This window comes from Musa acuminata, chromosome BXJ3-5 (genome assembly GCF_036884655.1).
Source record: "Musa acuminata AAA Group cultivar baxijiao chromosome BXJ3-5, Cavendish_Baxijiao_AAA, whole genome shotgun sequence".
Classification (NCBI taxonomy): domain Eukaryota; kingdom Viridiplantae; phylum Streptophyta; class Magnoliopsida; order Zingiberales; family Musaceae; genus Musa; species Musa acuminata.
The window spans coordinates 38,395,314-38,419,915 of NC_088353.1; the positions used below are offsets into that span (position 1 = coordinate 38,395,314).

Genomic DNA, 24,602 nt, shown 5'->3' on the forward strand with positions numbered 1-24,602 from the left:
TCACACAGTGTTCTTGGCAGCAGATTTATACAGCATTTTCTTCCTCCTCTCTGTGTTTACGTAGGTCAGTTTGATTCAGCAGTAACCATGAAAAGAAAAGGAAAAAAAAATATTAACCCTAATCACAACAAGCTTCATAAAGAAATTGAAATGCACAACTGAGGCAGCCACTACAACCAGACACAAAACAACAAGCTCAGACGCAATCGAATTTATCTGTTCCTTTTTGCCCAGATGCAAACAGCTTGACAAATGTTGTGCTCGAAAATGACAGCTTAATTAATCTACATTTTCCAGGTTGTATGTGCAAACCAGTTAAGATTTGACATTTTGTATATATATATATATATATATATATATATATATATAATACACATGTGTAAACTTGTCATTCATCATGGGCTTGTCTTCAAGTTCAGATACCTGATTGAATTATCAGAGAAGCCAGCAGCGAGGTGTCTGATCCACCGACTAGTGTTTAGCCCTCGAGAATAAGAAGGATCTGCCCTCTTCTACGGTAGCAAATGAAAGATCTCTTACTTCAAATCAATAGGAAAATGATGGCTATAAAATGGAACTTCCTGCCAAACCATCCAACACCAACAGAAAAAAAGGAAGAAGAGGAATTATTTATTCTTTATGCAAGTAAATTGATATATAGATTTATATAACTTTTTTTTGCAGTGATAAGCAACGAAAGTGAGATTAAGTAATGTAGCTGACACCTTCAAAATTTGTAGGATAAAACCTAAACCCCTAATAATCTAAGGCAAGTTAATTTGATGATACATCCATAAACAGGTGGCTAGAAGTGATTCACTTGATCTCTAAGGGTTTCTTGACTTGCATTATATGCCAACATCACAAAGCAAATCAGTGTTAACTAATGTAGGATGGTAAGATTGTGTATGAGGTTATATCCAAAACAGGATGTTTCTGGTCCTAATCAGTTTGGTTTGAAGCATGGAGAACCCCACGAACTCTGCCAAGGACAGACATACATACGTAAGTCCACCAACAAGGGATCAACAACAACATGCCATTCCCCCCAGAAGTGCTTCGTTCCACTCGACTACTCTCTGATCTAATCGCAAACAAAAAGAAATAGATCGGTGTGTCGGCCACAAAATCCATTAGCGGCCGACGACACTAACCAGAAACTTATTGCAGTTGTTGGAGTGCCGTCTTCGTGGACATCATCAAAGTTGGCTTCGTGCTGCACGGTTACCCACACGAATCCATCTCTGTGAGAGTCTCTCAGATTTTGAGATGTGTTCTTGAGTCGACGCATGAAGCAAACCAAATAAAAACAGCACAGATGTCGGATGAGCTGTTGATAAAAACTATCAAATGAGACCAGAAGATATTGTGTAGGGCAGCACAAAACCATGACAGATGTGTTTCACAAGTCATAAGAATAAAACATAAAATTACTTTCAATCTTGAACTCTAACCTTGTTACAAAGAGATACAAAATGTTGACAGTCTAAATCGGCAGTAAACATAAAATCTGTAATATGTTGTATTAAATACGAAAATAATTTTTTATGTAAATCAAATAATTAGAGCTGATTTAATGATGCATACCTTTTGATGTTATATGAAAAAATGATCTTTGTTTGATGTATCGTCTTTAATCTAAGATCGATGTAAATATGCAAAAAGGAACTAGATCATTCTATCTCTTTCTATCCTTTAAAGAATTGAGAGAAAAACTACAATTCCTTAATTGAGATAATCTTTATATTTCTTCTTATGTTCAGTCCCTAAAACTTATGTCTATTTATAGGTGATTTTTCTTATGTTCAGTTCCTCTATTTATAGACGAGAACAGAGAGTTCAGTTCCTCTATTTATAGACGAGAACAGAGAGTCTAGAATAAATAATTAGAAGAGTTCCTCCCTGTAATTCTATTGAGGGAAATCCTCCCTCCTAATTTGTATAAATAGGAGAGGAATATGTTAATATATTCAAGCTAAAGCTTCTCCAATACTTCTTTAATAATTCTTTTAATCTTCTATTCTCTTATATTCTATTCTTTCTCCCCACATAGAGTCACCTTGAAGGCAATAAAATGAACCCTGCAAAAAAGATGAACTTGCGATGGAATCGAGTGGCATCTACCACCTGACAAATAATTATATTGATCACTCGATGAAAAGAGGTAACCCATACATGTATGCACTTACACAAAATAATCTGCTTTATTTCAGTTCCAAGTTCTTGCTCGATCCTATACCTACAATCACACAATAATTCCTCTATCAGAAGGAATAAGAGTAGGAACCAGAAAAAGAGGTATTAACAATTCTAGGACTGGTAAGATTGGATACAAGTTAAAGTGGTCTTTGTAAGTGATGAGATTTGCTGCTAAACAGAGGTGACCAAATCTCCCAGAACGACCAACATAACAAAGTCAGAAACAAGCCTTAAAATTGTAACAATTCATGGAAAATTCCAATTTGAGAATGCCATGCATAAGACAACCTATGATTGTTGATGCAAGCAACCAAATAGTACAAATTATGACTTCTTCCTCTGAGCACTTCAAGTTAGAAATTATGGACTGCTAGCCAACTTAAATAGAGTAATAGCATATATACAAACACGTACGATTGTAGCAATACCCAATGGAGTTCTTAGGGAATATCAATTCCCCTAGCAAACAGATCTGCAAAATCAAGGGAAAATCCTTCAGAAACCAACAAAACTTTTGCTGGTCTTTTGCTTTTCTCTTTCCTGCTAGATTTCAAAGGTTTAATAGTTTAGGCTTATTTGTCAGTGGAAGTAGGAAATACAAAACTGTTCTTTACTCCAAGAGATTGCTTTCTTTTATTCCAAGAGTATAAAAATAAAAAGAAGCTCGCTACCATAGAATCCTCTCCATTTAAGTTTCCTCAAGTTAGTGATATGCAGCATTTAGGTGGTGGCAAATCACGCAGAACTTTGTTTGATACCAATTTGCTTTCTTACACTGTTCCACAAGCGTTTCTTCAGTCGACTAGTATTCATGCATATATATAGTAATTAAGTTAACCACCTCATATCAGGTAATCTGAACAACTAAAAGTATTGATGTAAGCCATAGTCAACATTGACTTGTAAGTCCGGAGAAATACAACAGTCACTAACAAAGGCTTTTAGTAAGAATCAATTATATTCCATCATCATTCAGTCCTTTTTCAAATCACAATTATAATGTTGTTGGGGTGATGGCTCGTATTCAGCCCATGTGGGCTTTATCAGCCCATAGCCAACATCCCCTCTTAACCTAACCCTAATTAAGATTAGGGGGGTATGGTGACTGCGTTTTAGAGGCAGATTAAAGCTATAAAAAGGTAGCAACGAGACAGATCTTTGGAGCCACGAGATTCCAAAGAGAAGAAGAAGAACAAGGCAGAAAAGGAAGAGAAAGAAAGGGAAGAAGACAAGGACAATGCAGAGAGACTGTTCTCAATCATCTAGCAGTGTTCTCATCTCAGGTTAGATCAAATCTACAGTAGGCTCTTGCTGTGATTACTTGGGAGGTTTTAGATATTGTGGGCAGTGACATGATCCTTGTATCCCAGTTATTCTCTTGTGGTTGTTGCTAGGGTTTTGGGCAAGAGATTGAGATTTGTACATTCATTATTCTTATAGTGGATTATCTCTAGTTTGCCCCGTGGTTTTTACCCTTCACATTGAAGGGGTTTTCCACGTATATCTTGGTGTTCTGTTTGATTGTGTTTCCATTTTATTCCGCTGCGTATTTTGGTCTTCTAGTATTTGTTCATATACAAAGGTTATTCCTGTTTATATCCCCATCAACTGGTATCAGAGCGGGGTTTTAGTAATTTAATTTTTTGTATTTGAACATGGAGGCCAGTAATATTTCTCGCATGATTAGTTTGAATGGAAATAATTAGATGATATGGAAACCAAGAATGGAAGATCTCTTGTATTGCAAAGATTTGTATGGACCTTTGCAGGGGGATAGTGCAAAACCTACAACTATGACAGATGATGAGTGGAAGAGGTTAGATCGAAAAACAATTGAGTTTATTAGACAGTGGCTTGATGATAGTGTCTTTCACCATGTTTCTACTGAAATTTCTGCATATTCTCTTTGAAAAAAATTGGAAAGTCTCTATGAAAGAAAAATAGTTGGCAACAAAGCTTTTTTGATCAGAAAACTTGTGAACCTAAAATATAGAGAGGGTGCTTCTATTGCTGAGCATTTGAATGAAATGCAGAGTATTACTAACCAGTTATCCTATATGAAAATGTCTCTTGATGATAAGTTACAGGCATTGTTACTTCTCAGTTCATTACCAGAAAGTTGGGAGACATTGGTGGTTTCCCTCAGTAATTCTGCACCAGATGGTATTGTCACTATGAGTCAAGTAACAAGCAGTTTGTTGAATGAGGAGTTGAGAAGAAAGAGTTTAGCAACATCTCAGAATGATTCACAGGCACTTATCTCAGAGAACAGAGGAAGGTCAAAGTCTAGAAGCAGTTCACGTATGGGTAGGAGCAAGTCAAGATCAAGAAAAGATATTGTTTGCTATAACTGTGGTGAGAAAGGACATTACAAGAACCAATGTAAGCAACCTAAGAAGAACAAGAAAAAAGGAAAAGAAGTGGAGTCTACAGAGTCAAAGAATAATACTATAGCTACAGTGCAGGGTGGTGATTATTTGATTTTGTCTCCTTCTGATGATATTTTTTCTTGTGTGTGTCAGGATCTTGAGTGGGTGATTGACACAGGTGCTTCTTATCATGCTACACCACGGAGGGAGTTTTTTGCTACATACAGGTCTGGAAACTTTGGTGTTGTCAAGATAGCAACTATGGCACAGCAGACATCATTGGCATGGGTGATATCCATTTAAAGACCAACCTTGGCTGCAAGTTGGTACTTAAGGATGTGAGGCATGTGGTTGACTTGAGGCTGAATTTAATTTCAGTTGGAAGACTAGATGATGAAGAGTATAAAAGCAGATTTCACAGAGGGCCATGTAAGCTCAGTAAGGATTCTCTTGTTATAGCTAGTGGAAAGAAATATCATACTTTGTACAGGTTACAGGCTAAAGCTTATGGTGAGCAGTTAAATGCTACAGAGAAAGGCTTCAGTATGGAGTTGTGGCATAGGCGATTGGGACACATGAGCGAGAAGGGGCTGCAAGCTCTTTCCATCATTGGCATGGGTGATATCCATTTAAAAACCAACCTTGGCTGCAAGTTGGTACTTAAGGATGTGAGGCATGTGGTTGACTTGAGGCTGAATTTAATTTCAGTTGGAAGACTAGATGATGAAGAGTATGAAAGCAGATTTCACAGAGGGCAATGGAAGCTAAGTAAGGGTTCTCTTGTTATAGCTAGTGGAAAGAAATGTCATACTTTGTACAGGTTGCAGGCTAAAGCTTATGGTGAGCAGTTAAATGCTACAAAGAAAGGCTTCAGTATGGAGTTGTGGCATAGGCGATTGGGACACATGAGCGAGAAGGGGCTGCAAGCTCTTTCCAAGAGAGAGGTATTGCCAGATCTCAGAGGTATACATATAAACCCTTGTATTGATTGTTTGGCTGGTAAACAACATAGAGTTTCATTTGCTAGTGTTGCTTTGTCTAGAAAAATGCATGCCTTAGACCGTGTTTATACAGATGTATGTGGTCCTTTGAGGACAAAAACTCCTGGTGGGTCTGTTGATGTTCTTGGTATAAGTGGTACACTTTATTTTGTCACTTTTATAGATGATTTTTTTCAGGAAAGTTTGGGCTTATGCTTTGAAGACCAAAGATCAGGTTATTAATGTCTTCAAAGAGTTTCATGCCAGGGTTGAAAGGGAGACAGAAAAGAAATTGAAATGCATAAGATCAGATAATGGTGGTGAGTATACGAGATTGTTTAATGACTATTGCAGGTCACATGGAATTCAACATGAGATGACAGTTCCTGGTACACCTCAGCATAATGCAATTGCAGAGAGGATGAACCGCACCATCATGGAAAAGATCAGATGTATGCTTTCACAGGCCAAGCTACCCAAAAGGTTTTGGGATGAGGCTTTGAGGACTGCAGTCGATGTGATCAACTTATCACCATGTACAACCCTAGATGGTGATGTTGCAGAGCATGTATGGTCAGGGAAAGATGTTTCCTACAGGCATTTGAGAGTGTTTGGTTGTCGCGCATTTGCACATATTCCAAACAATGAGAGGTCCAAGCTGGATGGTAAGTCTAAAGAATGTATTTTTCTTGGTTACTCACATGATCAGTTTGGTTACAGACTTTGGGATCCAGAAAAGCAGAAGGTGTTCAGGAGCAGAGATGTGGTCTTCTTTGAGGATCAAACCTTTGAGGATTTAAAGAAGAAGGCACCAGCCAAGACTTCTGTAGAAGGATTAGCAGATTGTGACCCAGTTATTCCTCCAGTATATCAGGGTGATGGGGGAGATGTGCAGGAAAATAATGTAGAGCCTGATGTTGATTTACCTGTAGGACATGTTGAGCAAGAAGAAGTAGGAGAGCAAGTTCCCGCAGAATCTCAGTTGAGAAGATCTTCTAGACAACGTCAACCTTCCAGAAGATACTCTACAGATGAGTATGTGATGCTTACTGATGCAGGTGAACCAGAGAGTTACCAGGAAGCAATTGAGAGTGAGCAGAAAGAGAAGTGGTTAGTTGCTATGTAGGAATAGATGGATGCTCTTCAGAAGAACCACACTTATGATTTGGTGCTGCTACCAAATGGAATGAAGGCATTGAAGAACAAGTGAGTTTTTAGGTTGAAGACTCAAGAGTATTGTTCTCAACCAAAGTACAAAGCTAGATTGGTTGTGAAAGGCTTTGGTCAAAAGAAAGGTATTGACTTTGAAGAGATATTTTCTCTTGTTATTAAAATGTCTTCTATTCGTGTTGCTCTTGGTATTGCTGCTAGCCAGGACTTGGAGGTTGAGCAGTTAGATGTGAAGACAGCTTTCCTTCATGGTGATTTGGAGGAGGAAATTTATATGGAGCAACCAGAAGGCTTCAAAGTCAAAGGTAAAGATAATTTTGTCTGCAAGTTGAAGAAGAGCTTGTATAGGCTAAAGCAAGCTCCAAGACAGTGGTACAGAAAGTTTGATTCATTTATGACAGAAAATGGATACAAAAGAACGGCTTCAGATCATTGTATGTACATCAAATGGTTTGGTGAGGATTTTATTATTCTCTTACTTTATGTTGATGACATGCTTATTCTTGGGAAAGATATGTCTAAAATTGACAGGTTGAAGAAGGAACTGAGTGAGTCTTTTGCAATGAAGGACTTGGGGCCAGCAAAGCAAATACTAGGCATGCAGATTTCTCGTGACAGGAAAAACAAGAAGATTTGGTTGTCACAAGAGAAATACATCGAGAAGGTATTGGAAAGATTCAGTATGAGCAATGCTAAGCCATTTGGTTCTCCTCTTGCAGGTCACTTCAAGTTGTGTTCAGAACAGAGTCCGTCAAGTGATGAGGAGAAGGAGAAAATAAAAAAGGTTCCTTATGCTTCAGCAGTTGGAAGTTTAATGTATGCAATGGAATGTACAAGGCCGGACATCGCATATGCAGTGGGTGTTACTAGCAGATTTCTTGCAAATCCAGGCAAAGAGCACCGGGCAGCAGTGAAGTGGATTTTTAGATATCTCAGAGGGAGCTCTAAGGTTTGTTTAAGCTTTGGAGGTGGACCACCTGTGTTAACAGGTTACACAGATGCAGATATGGCAAGAGATATAGATACGAGGAAGTCTACTTCAGGTTATGTACTTACTTTTGCAGGGGAGCTATGTCATGGCAATCCAGGTTACAAAGGTATATTGCTCTCTCTACCACAGAAGCAGAATATATTGCTATTACAGAGGTATGCAAAGAAATGTTATGGATGAAAGAATTCTTACAAGAATTGGGGCTAAAACAGGAAAATTATGTGGTGCATTGTGACAGCCAGAGTGCCATCCATTTGTGTAAGAACCCAATGTTTCATTCCAAGTCAAAGCATATAGATGTCAGATACCACTGGATTCGAAATGTATTTGAAGAGAAGCAGTTGCAGCTTCAGAAAATTCATACAGATGACAACAGAGCAGACATGTTGACGAAGACCTTACCAAAAGAAAGATAGGAGATATGCCGACAGTTGGTCGGTATGGCTTCACATTGAGGAGTCATGGGACAGCCTCCCTTATGGGCTGAAGGGGGAGGTTGTTGGGCTGATGGCCCATATTCAGCCCATGTGGGCTTTATCAGCCCACAGCCCACACTCCCTCTTAACCTAACCCTAATTAAGATTATGGGGGTGTGGTGGCTGCGTTTTAGAGGCAGATTAAAGCTATAAAAAGGCAGCAACGAGGCAGATCTTTGGAGCCACGAGATTCTAAAGAGAAGAAGGAGAACAAGGCAGAAAAGGAAGAGAAAGAAATGGAAGAAGACAAGGACAACGCAGAGAGACTGTTCTCAATCATCTAGCAGTGTTCTCATCTCAGGTTAGATCAAATCTACAGTAGACTCTTGCTGTGATTACTTGGGAGGTTTTAGATATTATAGGCAGTGACGTAATCCTTGTATCCTAGTTATTCTCTTGTGGTTGTTGCTAGGGTTTTGGGCAAGAGATTGAGATTTGTACATTCATTATTCTCATAGTGGATTATCTCTAGTTTGTCCCGTGGTTTTTACCCTTCACATTGAAGGGGTTTTCCACGTATATCTTGGTGTTCTGTTTGATTGTGTTTCCATTTTATTCCGCTGCGTATTTTGGTCTTCTAGTATTTATTTCTATACAAAGGTTATTCCTGTTTATATCTCCATCAAATGTCTAATTATTAAACTAGTATATGTATTAGTAGTATTAGGGGAAGAAAAGAAGGAAGACCGAAAATCAAAAGAAAATACTAAATAAGTATTTTGTCTACTTTTGTGTCTCCGAAGAGAAAATACTTTCTCCTTCCGATCTTTATTGCTCAAAAGAAAATACTAAATCGGATTTTTTTTTGGCTCTAATACCGCTGGTTGAGGAGAGAGAGAAGTAAAATAAATAAAAAAACAAAGATCAATCAAATAATGTACCAAAAAATTAATGCAAGATTAATGTGGTTCGACAAATTTCACTTACATTTAAACAGAAAATCAAAATTTTTACCATGTACAAATCAAAATCAATCCATCTCCCTTGAGTTATCCTTACTTAGTATAAATTTTCATGCACTTCATCTCATATAAACCTCAAAGAATTTATACATTTTCTTTCACCCAAACCCTAAAGAGTACCTCTTTAGACACCATAAGAAGAAACTCAAGTACACTAAAAGTATTCTTCATTTTTTGTTCTCCCCATGAAAACCCAAAGATACATAAGATATTCATAGAAGAACCAAACCTTAATTTTCAAGATTTTCTTCAGAACTCTTTGTAATAGAATTTCTTATCATACTAGGACATTAAGTCCAGAAATCCTAAAATATTTACTAATCCCAAAAAATAGCTAGAAGGAAAAAAGTTTGAGGAAGTAACGGCAAACCTACGCAAACTAGATTCCTGCATGCACCATTGGGGAAGTCATGGAAGACCTAATTCGGATGATCTTGCAACATTTTAGCATGAACGTAGAAGCAAAAGAACAACTAAGTTCAATAATGTTCTTTGCTAATAGCTCAACCTGATTAACAAAGTTGCGGTTTGATTGATTTGAAGCCTTAAGAAATAGTGCATGTTTCCATCATTAAAAAGAACTACAAACAACTTAAAATATTTAAAATATTAATTTTTAAGAACTAATCTTTGATAAAAGAGTATTAAGGCAGTGGACCTTCTGCCTTTCCTCCACAAAAAGAATAGTATTGAGTTATTCCCTTGAAGGTAAGTTCGTCCATAAGATTGACTATATATGGTTTAGAAAGATACCTGTCTTTAAAATCCTTCAGTCACAGTGAAGTGAATGTTTCTGAGAACAGTAAAATCTCTCCGTTAGCAGGAAGGAAACGTATAAGCTGCTCTAGAGACACAAGTTTGTCTGCCTACAAAAAGAGAGATGCATTTTTTTGTATGGAAAAATATGCAAGTTCATATATTTTTCTCTGCAAAAGACATAAACAGGAAAATATGTACATGTAAAATGGACAGTTTGTTCTCAGAAGGAAGTCATATTTCCCTTTGAAAAAGCCATACAGCAAAATGAATTAATAACTATGAAACATACATAGCACAGCATTTCTCGCATGTAAAATTATCCAGTGGCCTGTAGAAGCTACTTGAAAAATGCACACAAAACATAATTAGTAAGGTATACACTCATAACTTATACCAAATACTAGATGCCAAGGATTGTCTACACTTGTAATATAAAGGTAGATAAAGGTATCACATATAGTTGCATTTGGAATTAAGATTAGGAGAACTGCAGCACATTAGTCAACTACAGAATTTAGAATAAACAAGATAGCACCAAATACTTCCCAAATGGACAACCAAGGAAAAAAGACTGTAAGCTAAATGAAAAAGGTGGCTTTGAACTCATCAATATTGTGAATCATGTAACAAGAGATCACGAGAAGCAATAATAGTAATCGAACGAAGAAATGATCATAAATTACTTGAAAGAAGAGCACGTTAAGAAAGTAAAGGACATGTCAGATAAGAATAAACAGTGAAACACACATAAAATGGCGATAAATTATTGATGTATGTATAACTCGGTAAAGAAGTAAAGAGAGACGTTAAAATAGAGAGAGAAGGAGACTAGAGGAGAGAAGATGTAATTCTTTTTATTCAATCAAATGATTCATCCGTAACTCGTATACTTTTAGAAATCTAAACTATAGCTTCTACAATACCTAAAATGAGTGTAATTAATACAAAAAGAACCCTTAGGTTAGTACCTAAAATGACTATTTAATTTTTAACATAATTTTTAAAAATTTTAGATCAACTAATTGATGACTTTCTATTAATTTTTTTTGTCTAGAATAAACTTTTACGAAATCCTTATAAAGCTAAATGATTCTCTATCATTCTCCCTCGATGAAAATGAACTTGATCTCCAAGAATAATCTATAAGGTATTAGTCCAATAAATCTAGCACAAAGTCACGAAGTTCCTTCAAAGTAATCCAAGTTAAGGATTTTAATACCATTCCACCGGTCCACCGATATGTAGACCTCCTGCTACCGAGCAGCATCAATCTTTTGGCCCCGTATTGGGTGATACGAGATTGTATCAGGCGGTAACAATCAAAATAAAGCTCTCACGGAAGAAGAAGTTATTGATAGAAGATAAGATTTTCCTAACTATACGAGGAAATTTCTCTATTCTGTTGAGGAAAATCCTCTATTCTGTTAGGAAAATCCTTCCTCCTAATTTGTATAAATAGGAGAGGGAACATGTTAATGTATTGAAGCATCTTCAACTATTCAATAAAGCTTCATTTAATATTTGTTTTTATCTTCTATTATTTTTATCATGGTATCAGAGCCACTTGCCTAGAGCAAGCTCTCTTCTCGCTGTCAATTCATCATTGTTCTTACTGTCAATTCATCATTGGTGCGACAAATCTTTCCTCCTAGGTAAATGGTAACTGTCTTCTCCATTGCCACTCTGTGCCAACGTCCGTTCCCTTCCGCTACGGCATCTCTAGTGCTACTCATCAGCTCTGCCCCACCTTTCTTCCTCGTTGTAGCTATTTTCCTTCATCTTCTGCTACAGCTTCCTCTTTTGCTACAGCTTCCTCCTCTGTTGCAGTTTCCTCCTTTGCTGTAATAGCATCACTGCAACATTGTTGTAGATTTCTTCTCTACCGTCGCAGCCGTCGTAATCGCAACCACGACCAACGTCGTTGAGAAAAGCGAAGCTTCGCTCTTGCCTTCGGCCAGCGACCAACGTCGCTGAGAAAAGTGAAGCTTCACCCTTCGGCCAGCGACCAACGCCGTTGCATTCCTAAGAGGCTCCGTGGTCAATCCTCATCTTCCTCACCGCGGTAGTCTTCGCTGATCTGCCAACATTCGGCAGACTTAAGGAGAATGAAGGGAACGCCTATGCCATCACAGAAACAGCAGCAGCAGTAGCGATCTACACTTATCTTACTTATGAAGCCTCTCGCTTGTAAACAATTCTTTGCATTAATCCAAGATTGGTATCCTTGTCAGGAGCACCATCTTGCGGGGGCATGATAGAAGATAAGATTTTCCTAACTATACGAGGAAATTTCTCTATTCTGTTGAGGAAAATCCTCTATTCTGTTAGGAAAATCCTTCCTCCTAATTTGTATAAATAGGAGAGGGAACATGTTAATGTATTGAAGCATCTTCAACTATTCAATAAAGCTTCATTTAATATTTGTTTTTATCTTCTATTATTTTTATCAGTTATCTCCCTCATACCTTGACTCCTTCGCTTCTGGTGTCGACCTCCCTCGTCGACCTCATCGTCAATAACCACAACCACTTGAAGAAGCCCTCATGGAAGAAGAAACTACCTCCGTCTAACCTTGACTCCTCCGCTTCTAGTCTCGATCTCCCTCATTGACCATGTCGTCAAGAACCGTGACTGCTTGAAGAAGCCCTCGCAGAAGAAGAAACTACCTCCCTCCAACCTTGACTCTTTTGCTTTTGGTCCCGACCTCCCTCGTCAACCTCATTGTCAAGAACTGCAACCACTTGAAAAAGCCCTTGTGAAAGAAGAAGCTTCCTCCCTCCGACCTTGACTCTTTTGTTTTTTTGTCCTGTCGCAACTCCCCTCGTAGCGATGTCTTCGAATGATGGAACTCGACCTACCATCGCCTTCATCTCTCATTTCTACTGAAGATGCCGAACTCAAAGAGTTTTATATATTTTTTTTATGCATACTGCTTGGTATGCCCCTGCGTACCATTCGATACCTTGTACCATGCCATACTAAGCAAAGCTCAATGCACCGATACAATATAAAATTAAAAATCTTGATCTAAGTGGTATTAGAAGCTGGATAATCACACTACTTGACAAAAAAGTATTAAGTAATTCTAGCATATATCTAAGATAACGTATTTGATGACACTTCTCCATATCAACCTTACGGAGAACAACATAAAGCGGTTCGATTGCTATTATAATTTCATTCACAAACTCCCAAAATCTAGAAGATAGAATTATCTTCTTTACTTTTTTTTCATCACTTGATTTTGAATATCGTGAATCTGACCAATCCTACAACATCAGTATTGCCTTGAGACTATCTCTTTTCTTAGATTGACTTTAATCGATGAAATTTATAATGAACTAAATGGTGTTGAGTTAGAGTATCTCACCATTTATAAGCTTTTACATCAAAGAGTGTATCCAATAATGATTGTATATAAGCTTTATTATGGACTGTGCCCTTGCCACACATTGTCTTACTAAAGCATAATCATCAAAATAGAGAAACTCTTCATTAAGCTGGTCTTCTTGAAATTAGTTTCATAATCAATCATAATTTAAACAATGTATTATGGCTCAATCTCCTCTATCATAGTATCCATTAGGTTCTCTACGTAGTTTGTATCTTGAATTTTATTTGAAGCATTAACTGACTTGTGAAATATAATTCTTTAGTTGTAATAGAAAAAAAAATTGATGATGCACATTTTTGTAGGTTCGATCTAACTATCACTTATTAGTGTTATCTCATACTCATCCGACTACTTTTTGAAGGATTTGGTCCAAGCATTTAGTTTTGTCACATCCTCATCTAGATAAATATTATGTATCTCCTTTGGTGTAGGAGGTTAGATACTCGTGTTAGCCTTTTAGATTGAAGACATATACTCTGATAATAGGGGCCTTGAGTTATGTGTGTTGGAATCTTGTTAAAGTTGAACTACTTTGTTATTGTTTTATCAATATCCCACTTCTTTTCTTTTGGATAAGCATCATCAATTCTTGTCTATTTTACTAATTGTAGAAGATAAGTTTGCGGATCAATATCAATAATTTCAAATGCTGCCCTCTTGCCAAGTCCTCTCATGAAACCTCGAATTTAACCCTATCACATACTAATAATCCTACTCAATTGAGGGGTAGTGATTACCTTATGCTGTCACTCATCTAAAAGTGGTGTAGACTCACTACCACCGCTATACTCTTATTCTAAATTAAGTCATCGATGTCTCATTGCTTTCTCATATATATAATGATACTCTAGTGATGCACGAATATTAATGATAAGATTTAGGTCAACATCATCACCATAACTTTCGTATTAATCATATATGGGTTCCTGCAAAGTCTGCTTGTATTCTTCTTGTTCTTTGAGCTTTCATAATTTATCTTAAAGTACTATATGGATCTTTTTATATTTTGTAACATTGGAATACCCACCAACCAAATGTTACTTTAGTTAAGTGATTCATCCACCTTGACTGATGTAGTCAATATGAATGCATTGTCAATGATGTCGGTTATTGTCCAAACAGTGGGCATGATCCCAAGCATTATCATATGTATATTCCTTTGGTACCGTGTTCCTATAAATATTTATCAAATTAGTAAATTATGATTAGCCCTAACTATCATCAAATTTGAAATAACAAGCTATGATTATATATAATGAATTATACTTTATCTAATATAAACATGTGTTTGACCCTAAAAGACATCAACTACATATAATTGACCAAACAACACTAATTATGCTAATCACATATTAAAAACCTAGGATAATGTCTAATTAACCCTACTTTGCCACTAACCATATGTGTTTGACCCTAAAAGACATTACCTACATATATTGAATATTGATGAAAACAATATTAGATCTGCTAATCATAGCATTAAAAACCCGTGATAATGTCTAATTAATCCTATTTGGGCACTATAAACATGTGTTTGACCCTAATTTACATTAATTACATAGAATTGACCCAATACAAGTCTAATATCAATGAAATTAGCATTAATTCCACTAAGTACAGTATTGAAAACTGTATTATTACCTAATTAGCCTTATTTTACCACTATAAACATGTTAATCACCCTTGATAACTATATATATTAGAGATAATCTTGTTATAAATTAATAAAGAACTAGTACAGGAATACATACTTTTTTTAATAGAGTAATTCTCGAGGTGTTAGATAGCTGTAAACCTCCCAAACGAGTCTACAATCACCAAATTTCAGCTTTGATTAAGTTGAAGAGTGAGAAATAGTGAGAAAGGAGTTTACAATCACCAAATTTCAACTTTGATTAAGTTAAAGAGTGAGAAATTGTGAAAAATGAGTCTGAAATCACCAAATTTCAGCTTTGATTAAATTGAAGAGTGAGAAATTGTAAGAAAGAGAGTAATTTGAGTAAGAATGAGTTAGAAAAAGTGTAAGAATAAAAGAGATTGAAAGAGGGGAGAGAAATGAGCTTTTAAACTCATTCAAATGATGTTAATGGTCAAATTGACCATTAGAACTAGTTAAATTAAGGTTGTAGGATCAAATTGATTGAACTCTGACTATTACCGATCGGTACAAGTTGATAATAATCAAATTTCAGACATATCACCAGGAGGGGATGTATTACTCGATATACCCCCTCGGACACAAACCACTTGGTTTAGGGTGGTCCACATTCCAATCACCCATCAGACCAGTACATACATCTCATAACATATCGACTCAAGTGAAATGACATTTCTCAGTTTAAGCCTATCAAAAATTGAAAGGCTTGACCCGTCTTAAGCATTTTTATGTACCGAGCATTATTAGTAACACATGATCACTTAAAATCATAAAAAACATTACGTTTCAAGGTATTACAGTTTTTTTTTAACACTAGTATTATTTTGTTTAAGCTTTCTGATCTTGTTTTAGGCTGAATTACCTATATTTGAATATATATATATATATATATATATATATATATATATATATATATATATATATATATATATATATATATATATATATAAGGTTTGACTATATATATCTAATTCATATAAGGTATTAGGCTATTGATACTTTTAGGTATATATAAATAAAATAGAGAGACAATCATAGAGAAAAGTCAAATTATTAGATCTGATGGGACTAATAAATTTTATGATAGTTATGATGAGCTCAATCATAATTCTAGTTCTTTTGTAGCGAAATCTTTATGCTTAGTGTGTTTTTACTAAACATGTCACATAAGAATAGAATTATTTAAAGGTAAAATCGTACTCTTATAATATAATTAGGAGCATAATGAGTTTTTTTTTATACTCAAATCAATTGGAGGTAACACTCTAAATATGGTTCTGTATATCTTGAATATGATTTTTGGTAAGTCAATTCCATCAATTTATTTAAAGTTATGGACTAGTAGGAAACCCGATTTGAAATATTTATATATTTTTAATTGTTCTGTAGAGATAAGAATATTTAAAGCACATGAAAAAAAATTAAATTCAAGGACTATTTTTAAATATTTTATTATTTATCTAAAAAATTTTAAAAGGATACAAATTTTATTATTCTAAACAAAGTATGAGGATAATTGAATATGGTAATGTATGTTTCCTAAAAGAATAGTGAATCAATAGGAGTTTTTAAATATTAAAATTTAATTTTGATATTAAGGAAATATAAGTTCATATTTTTTATCATTTTATATTCGATAGATTATTGTTTCTCAAATCACTAAAAGAATTGATGTGGATCAATACAAAAATAATATTAATGAACTCCCACATGATATTGATGTCATCACTAATGATCTTATATAATAATTACAATCAATAGCTTTAAGAATATCTGAAAGGAAAATATGATTTACTATTTTTTTATTATATAGCATATCTACAAAAATCATATTATGATATAAGAATCAAAAGATCCTTTATTGTTTTCATAAGTTATGAAAAGTAATGATTCTATAAAATGGTATGATGTAATAAAATAATAATTAAAATCAACGGATAAAAATGATATCTAAGAACTTATCAAATTTTTTAATAATTATAAAATAGTCTATTATATAAATATGAGTCAAAAAGTAATATCGAATAATATAAAATATAGACGTATGGTTAAATATTTTACTCATAAAGAATGCACCGATTATAATAAGATATTTTTTCTAGGTTTTTAGATAAACTCATTAAGAATCATTATAATATTAGTTGTTCATTATGATTTTGAATTATATTATATGGATATGAAAATAAGTTTTCTATATGAGGATATAAATTTATATGTATTAACCTACATGATTCGTAAAGAAAATTAAAAAATATAAAATTTAGTATATAAATTTAAGAAATCCATTTATGATCTTAAATAAGTCTCTAAATAATGATATATAAATTTTCCTAATATCGTTACTTTCTTTAGAATTTAAGAAAATACTATTGATCTATATTTGTATTTGAAGGTTAGTATAAACTAATTTATTATATTAGTTTATATGTAGATAATATTTTGCTTACTAGTAGTGATCTTAAGTTATTATACCAAATAAATAAATTTCTCACTAAGAATTTTAAGGTAATTAATATAAATAAGGTAGTTTATATTATTAGCATTGAGATATTTAGGAATAATTATCAAGATTACTAAGATTGTCTCAAAAATAATATATTTAGTATATAGCTTTACTCAGCAAATGGTAGAATTAAAAATTTTAGTCAAAATAAGTATTCTTAAAATGACTTCAAAAATAATTTATAAAGAAAATATTCTTTATATATACGCAGTTAGAAGTTTATTATATGCTCAAGCCTATACTAGACCCGATATCAATTTTGTAGTCAGAATATTATATATATATATATATATATATATATATATATATATATATATATATATATATATATATATATATATATATATATATATAATTAGATCAACTTAAAATAATAATATTTTCATATGTTAATTCTATAAATTAGATTGATAATAGGAAGTCTACTTTATGTTTTATATTTATTAGTTGAAAGGATAATTTATAGAAAAAAATAAGTAATGCATTATTGTATTATTTATAATAGAAATTGATTCGTGACAAACTTTGAGGCTACTAATTAGGCTTTATGTTTATGAAAATTTATCTCAAGACTTAGTATTGTTAAACTTAATTACCAAATCACTTAAAATACTTTGTGATATACTGTAACAATTTTATTTTGTAAGAATGACAAGTACTCTAGTAGTTTTATACATTATGATATAAAGTACTTTATGGTCAACAAAAAAGTTCAAAAATAATTAATATCAATTAAAATTTGTGTTTCACTATATTGATTATTAATCCATTCACTTAGGACTTATGGCCTATAGTATTCGAAAAAAAATTATGATGTATATTTGAGTGAACATTATAATTAATATTCTTATTTATGTAATTAAAGTTATTTATTTTTATTGTCCTGTTCACATTTATGTATGCATATATTATGGTCGAGTGTGATAATAGGATTGTCTTGACAAGATAAATTATATGGATAATTTTAAATTATATTAGGAATGACTAATAGTGTTGTATTACATTAATAGTCAAATTTAATATGATATTATTATATTTATTAGATTTATTAGTTTATTTTATAAAATTTGTGTGTACGTGTGAGATATTTTAAAAAAAATTTACAATACAATTAAGTAAAATTATTTTTTAAATAAAATTTTATTTTCTTTATTTTAATTTTAAATTCCTTTTATATCTTACCAATTAATGAGTCATGTGAGAGAATCTTAGATTATAAGGCTTTACCTAATTAAGTAAGACGTATTATAGATATAATTGGATTCTAATTATGATTATCAATCAATAGAAAGAAATTCCAATTATAGTATGATTCCGTAGGAGATACCTTGATCGGAGAGATTTTCCTAATTATTTATCCTGGATCCTCTGCTCTCACCTTTAAAAAGATAGGATCTCTCATGAATAAAATAGCCCATTATTGAGAGATTACAAATTTTCTCTTATTTCTCCTTTATCTATAATCCATTGCTTATAGCAGTTCGGTAAAAAATAAGAAGAGAGGAGAAGACAAGTCTAATTCATCTTTTAGATCGATATCGCAGCCTTCAGATTTGATGACAGTGTAATTATAGATCAAATAAAAGCTTTTCGAGTAGTATCAAAAAGGTAAATATTGTAGATTTAATATATTATTATTTAATTTTAGCTTCTGACATTAAAATTTTTTGTATAATAATAACATAATCATAATTTTTATGTTTTATAAATATATCTATATGTATAGAAGACTTAGAACTTCATAAGATTCGGACAATTGAAATATTTTTTTTTTTGTGCTTGAGTTAGTATCCTTGCTAAATTCAAATATAAAAGACTTGCGAGGATGTGAGAAAACATTTTGAGTGTTTTTTACTTTGGGCTATAAAGCATGAAAAAAAAAGAAAATTTTTGGGTTTATATAAGAGGATTAGAAAGGAAATTAATTTTCATTCGTGTAGAAAGGAAATTAATTTTCATCATCGATGTGATAAGAAATATCGAACCACATAATACTGACATTTTTATAATTTTCATTTAATTATTGATCTTTTGTATTGTTTTTTTTTACCTATATTATCTTTCAATATATTTTATATTATCTTTCTCCTACATGTCTTCGTTGAGGCATATGACAATTGTGCTTAACCCAAAAGAACTACTTAACCTTTGTCAAGTTCTGGCAAGCCATGACCAGCTTACAATCTTTACTAGCATGCTTTTCTTTAAAAATGAAGCATGCAGGAATAGTATTGCCTTCGAAGCTGTCAGAGTTAAGATTAGATATACATCAAGTTATTGTTTATTGGAGGTAGTTATTTTTACTAGTAAATTCATTCCAATCCCACCTTAGCTATTTACAAATTTTTGTTAAAACAATAATTTTTTTAATTAAAGTTTTTTAATCAGATTCATAAAAAATTATCGATGCTATGGTTCTTAGATATTATAGATTAGAAAATTTAAATTACTTTTCTTTTTATAAAAACATGTGAAATTTAGGATCCTCTAATTACATTAAAAATCTCAAAACTTGCAAGACTAAGGTACAATTGTCTGCTTATTTATAGATTTGCAAACACAAATATAATAAATAAGCCAATAGGTTCCTCCTTCTATATGTTAACTTTCAGAGTTTCATAAAAGAAAAATCATAATTTAATATTATTATAATTAAATTATTATGATTTCTTCAAAAACTGGCTCCAAATTCTGCCAGGAACCATAGAAACTGCATGTAGTTTGCAGGCTATTTTTGTGTCCACTTAAAATAGGACTAGGAATTGACAGGACATAATAGAATAGATTAAATTTCTTATATTAGTTCTCATCCTTCTCTTGAATGATAGAACTTTTCTCTTCCCTCATGACAGAAAAGAAATTGAACCTATCCTGTGAAATTTGTATATTTATCCTGCTCTTATGGAGAGTTTAGTTCATTCAAGAGAAGAAAAAAAAACATATATTTATTCTCACAAAGTTCATATTTACCCTTATAAATTTTGAGACAACATATTTGTTCTTGTAAACATTAAAATTAGCATACATCCAGAAAATTGAGATCAATCATATATAATTATGCTTAAATATAGCCAATTCAAATTAAATATATAATATAAATTTTCTAAATACTCTAATATTTTATAATTGTAATAAGCCTTTAAAGAGTATTAATGTCATTTAAGGCTTTAGGTAACATATATGCAAGTTTTTAGATTTTGTAAGGGCATATACAGCCTGCATATATATGCAGAGGGAGGGATATATAACGAAATTCACTTATGTTATATATATATATATATATATATATATATATATATATATATAAAAGAAATATAATAATAAAAAATAAAATAAAATAAAATCCTTTTCCTCTCCTCATCAGTTTGACTGAGTCTTGTGGTCTGAAACTTGCATCCCTCCGGTTTCACCTCCTACGTTTCCTCCCATTCTCCCATATTTCTTCACCCACTTCATGCAAAAGGTTAATAATCTTGGTTTTCGCTTGGCTTCCTTCGTTTGTGATTGATTGCAGGAAGAACTCCTGGAGTTTGGTTCCTTCACCATGTCCTTCAGTGGCACCCAGGACAAATGCAAGGCATGCGAGAAGACTGTCCATTTCATCGATCTCTTGACCGCCGATGGAGTCACCTATCATAAGACCTGCTTCAAATGCAGTCACTGCAAGGGCACTCTCTCGGTACGTCTCGATCCAGAATCGGCAGAGGTGGATATTTTCGCATTAATCATCGCATGCACTCTACTGTTTAAGATGTGTCTGTCTCTCCCTAGATGTGCAACTACTCTTCCATGGATGGTGTCCTCTACTGCAAACCTCACTTTGAGCAGCTCTTCAAGGAGACAGGAACCTTCACCAGAAAGTTTCCTACAGGTGTTCATCGACCCTTCGTCTCTGATCAGATACATGATGCTTCTTCAGTGATCTAATAGCGTTATATGTAGGATTATTAGATTTTCAGTATTGATGCTAGGTTCATACATGATCTCAGGTACAAAGTCTGGAGAGAGGAATGAACAGGTGAGGCAATTCGATCATGCATGATTCAAACTCTAAGCAGATGGTTATCTGATATGACCTTGATCTTACCAGTCCAAGGCACCAACCAAGATCTCCTCCATGTTCTGTGGAACTCAAGACAAGTGTGCCACCTGCAAGAAAACAGCATACCCCTTGGAAACGGTCTGCTCTACCCTCCCATATTACACGATAAGTAACCACAGGTGAGAGACTTGACGAGGCTCGTTTTGCTGATGCTGCTTGTGGTGGCAGATGACCATGGAAGGAGAGTCGTACCACAAGACCTGCTTCAAGTGCTCCGTCGGCGGCTGCATGCTCACGCCTTCGTCCTACGCCGCGCTCGACGGCATCCTCTACTGCAAGCACCACTTCGCGCAGCTGTTCATGGAGAAGGGCAGCTACAACCATGTGATCCAGGCTGCTTTGGAGAAGCAGAATGCTGGGGAGCAGCCGCCGTCGTCCGAGCCAACGCCTGAACCCACCGAGGACCAGGAGCAGACATAAGGGCGTGAACACAGCGAGAACATTAAACCTCGTCTCTTCTGTTTGCCTTCTTCCTCTCCCTCTCACGAGAAAAGATTGGTGTGTTTCTTCTTTGTTTGACTTAATACCGTGACAGATGCAACAAAGGAAAGAATGGTCAACTTCAATTTACTTGATGTGTTTCATGCTTAATATAACGAATGATCATTGGAAATAAACGCAGCACAGAAATCTGTGCTACTTGTATGCCTAAGAAACAGTTCTTTTCTTCTACTAGTTGAGGGAACATGATTGACCAAAAAATAAATGCTACTTTTTCATGCCACACTACTTTTACGTTGAGAGTTCATAAGTTTCATACGGATCGCAGATGACTTTACATTGAAAAATTAACTAAAATCTTTTCATGTGAGTATTATTTACAAGTTTTCTTAAATTAACTCAAATTCTTACGTATAGATCTTAATTTTTCATGACTGACTTTGCATCCTTTGGGGTGAGAGCTATAGCATACGATCTCTGATGTCTAAAATAGAGTAGTAAAAACCCATGAGACAATGGTGGAATCCTTAGGGTAGTGAACTAACTACATTCTATGCATCAGATCCAAAGAGGTTTCAAGTTGACCAGCCAGAGACCTTTTATCTAATAATGTTGCTCATCAGTTTGACCCGTGGATATCCAAGTCACATTACCCAAGTGAGGTAAGATGGACTACGTAACTCAGGTTAAACCATAGTTTGACTAACTGAAGAAGATGAACTACCCCATAATAAAGTTAAAGAAAAAGATTAAAGTTGGATAGGTTAAATGATTGAAGTTAGATTATCCAAGGGAACCTGATGAGATATGTACTATAGGTCAACTATAACAAAATATATTTTTGCCTACGTATGTAAATGTCTACATGTTACTGTAGTATCTCAACTGCAGTATTATATTGTTTCACTCCACCATCGTCAATCGTAAGAATACATCATGCTTCATTTTACAAAAATAACTATAGTAATAGATCATGTGAAAACAATCAGATAATTTTGCCCAATGGAAATAATTGCAATAAAAGATAGATTTTTATGGAAAATGATTATGTTTTATCCCACAGACGACAACTACAGTAATAAATTATATAATATATAAGATGATTTATCTATGATTACACTTTACAAGTAATTTCATAAAAGACTATTAGATTCTTTTATCAAAAATAGGGTTCATATTATTAGTTCGGCAAGCCTTATATAGTCTCGAGAAAATCAAGCTTGTTATCTTCTATTATAACTACAAATAAGGGCTTGGGTTTTGAAGCTAGATCACCACAAGAAAACTTAATTGTTTACTTTAGGTTTTTTTTGTTTAATAGTTTCATGTGTTTTATGGTCTAAGAATATTTTCATAAGACATTTATAATTGTCCTTTTTATAGTAAAGTTTTACTCTTTCTTCGTCCGTGGATATAGGTCAATTGACTGAATCACATAAATCTGGGGTTCTTGTCTCTTTTATTTTTTTGCTTTATTGTCTTTATTGAATTACCAAATTACCATTTCTTAGGGCCAGCTCTAACACATATATAATTAATCATAGCCAACTTCAAATGCAAATTTTCATATAAGTTTGTGGTAATATAATGTGAACAAAATTTTACAGAATAATTTTTCATCTGATCCCTCAATTGACAGCACCTGAATAGAGAAATTAATGATAGTTAGACAATCTTAATTTCTATACAATGATATAAATGTTGAGAAGGAAATACAACATAAATCACATAAAATTGATCATTTTATGAATAACAAAAAATATCATCACAAAAAATTATGTCCTATACAAGCTACATTATTTTTTTTTTTTAGCAACATCACTTGGTTGAAAAAGAACATCATTTAACTTCAATTTTACTAATACAATCTTCAAGATGTTTTTGTTAAATTTGGGTTAGATAGAACTATTGCTAAACACACATCATTTGAATTCAGTTTCATGAAGTTTTTCTAACTTTAGTTCTAGATTATAGTTCTCTAGCTTTACATCAATAATTACATATTTGCTGTTCATAATTTTATGATGGTCAATGTATATTTTTCTAAAAAACGAAAATTTAAATGCTTCTTAAACAATATATGACGGGTATCATCAAAATAAAATAACAATGACTCACATACTTTCTTTTAGTTCCTCTTCGTGTTTCCCACGCTATAGGTTCTTTCTCCCATTCCGAGATCTAGAGAAATGAAAGCCAAAAAAATTAATTGCATAACCTCCATTTACCTAATACGTGATCCTTTATATACAATGAGCAACAATATGAGATTTATTTTTATATGACAAACAACAAGATAGTAATATTCTCAAGAATAAGAAAGAAAAAAAGGTTCATGGAAATTATTTTTGGTGAGTAATTTAGTATGAATGAATGTTCAGAAATGAAGTAGATCAATAACTCACAAGAAAAAATCTTAAAAGAGTGATAAAGCATTATTAGTTAATTTGCTCGTTCACCATCCAAATGCACGAAATGATGATATATTAGGCACCAAACTCACTACCCACCATCCAAAATGGTTTTGGCTATCAGAATTCTTATCCCTAAGAACTTTTTATTACTAAGAAGATATAACAATCTTTTGGTATAAATAGTA

General features: G+C 33.5%; 1 protein-coding gene and 1 pseudogene across 1 annotated transcript; one reads left to right on the forward strand and one right to left on the reverse strand.

The window, feature by feature from the left end:
• Window positions 1-134: 134 nt before the first annotated feature.
• On the reverse strand, window positions 135-11,582 carry LOC135638411 (DEAD-box ATP-dependent RNA helicase 12-like; annotated as a pseudogene).
• A 9,368-nt stretch (window positions 11,583-20,950) lies between these two features.
• On the forward strand, window positions 20,951-22,130 carry LOC135638088 (LIM domain-containing protein PLIM2b-like). Its single transcript, XM_065151036.1, has 5 exons — window positions 20,951-21,139; window positions 21,232-21,331; window positions 21,450-21,478; window positions 21,551-21,640; window positions 21,731-22,130. The coding sequence occupies exons 1-5, from the start codon at window positions 21,005-21,007 to the stop codon at window positions 21,980-21,982; spliced, it is 606 nt and encodes a 201-aa protein (XP_065007108.1). The 5' UTR covers window positions 20,951-21,004; the 3' UTR covers window positions 21,983-22,130.
• Window positions 22,131-24,602: the final 2,472 nt, after the last annotated feature.

Coding starts and splice junctions, on each gene's coding strand:
- LOC135638088 (XM_065151036.1), top strand. CDS start 21,005: ATGTCCTTCAGTGGCACCCAGGACAAATGCAAGGCATGCGAGAAGACT. Junction 21,332..21,449: donor CACCAGAAAGTTTCCTACAG/GTGTTCATCGAC, acceptor ACATGATCTCAG/GTACAAAGTCTGGAGAGAGG. Junction 21,479..21,550: donor CTGGAGAGAGGAATGAACAG/GTGAGGCAATTC, acceptor TGATCTTACCAG/TCCAAGGCACCAACCAAGAT.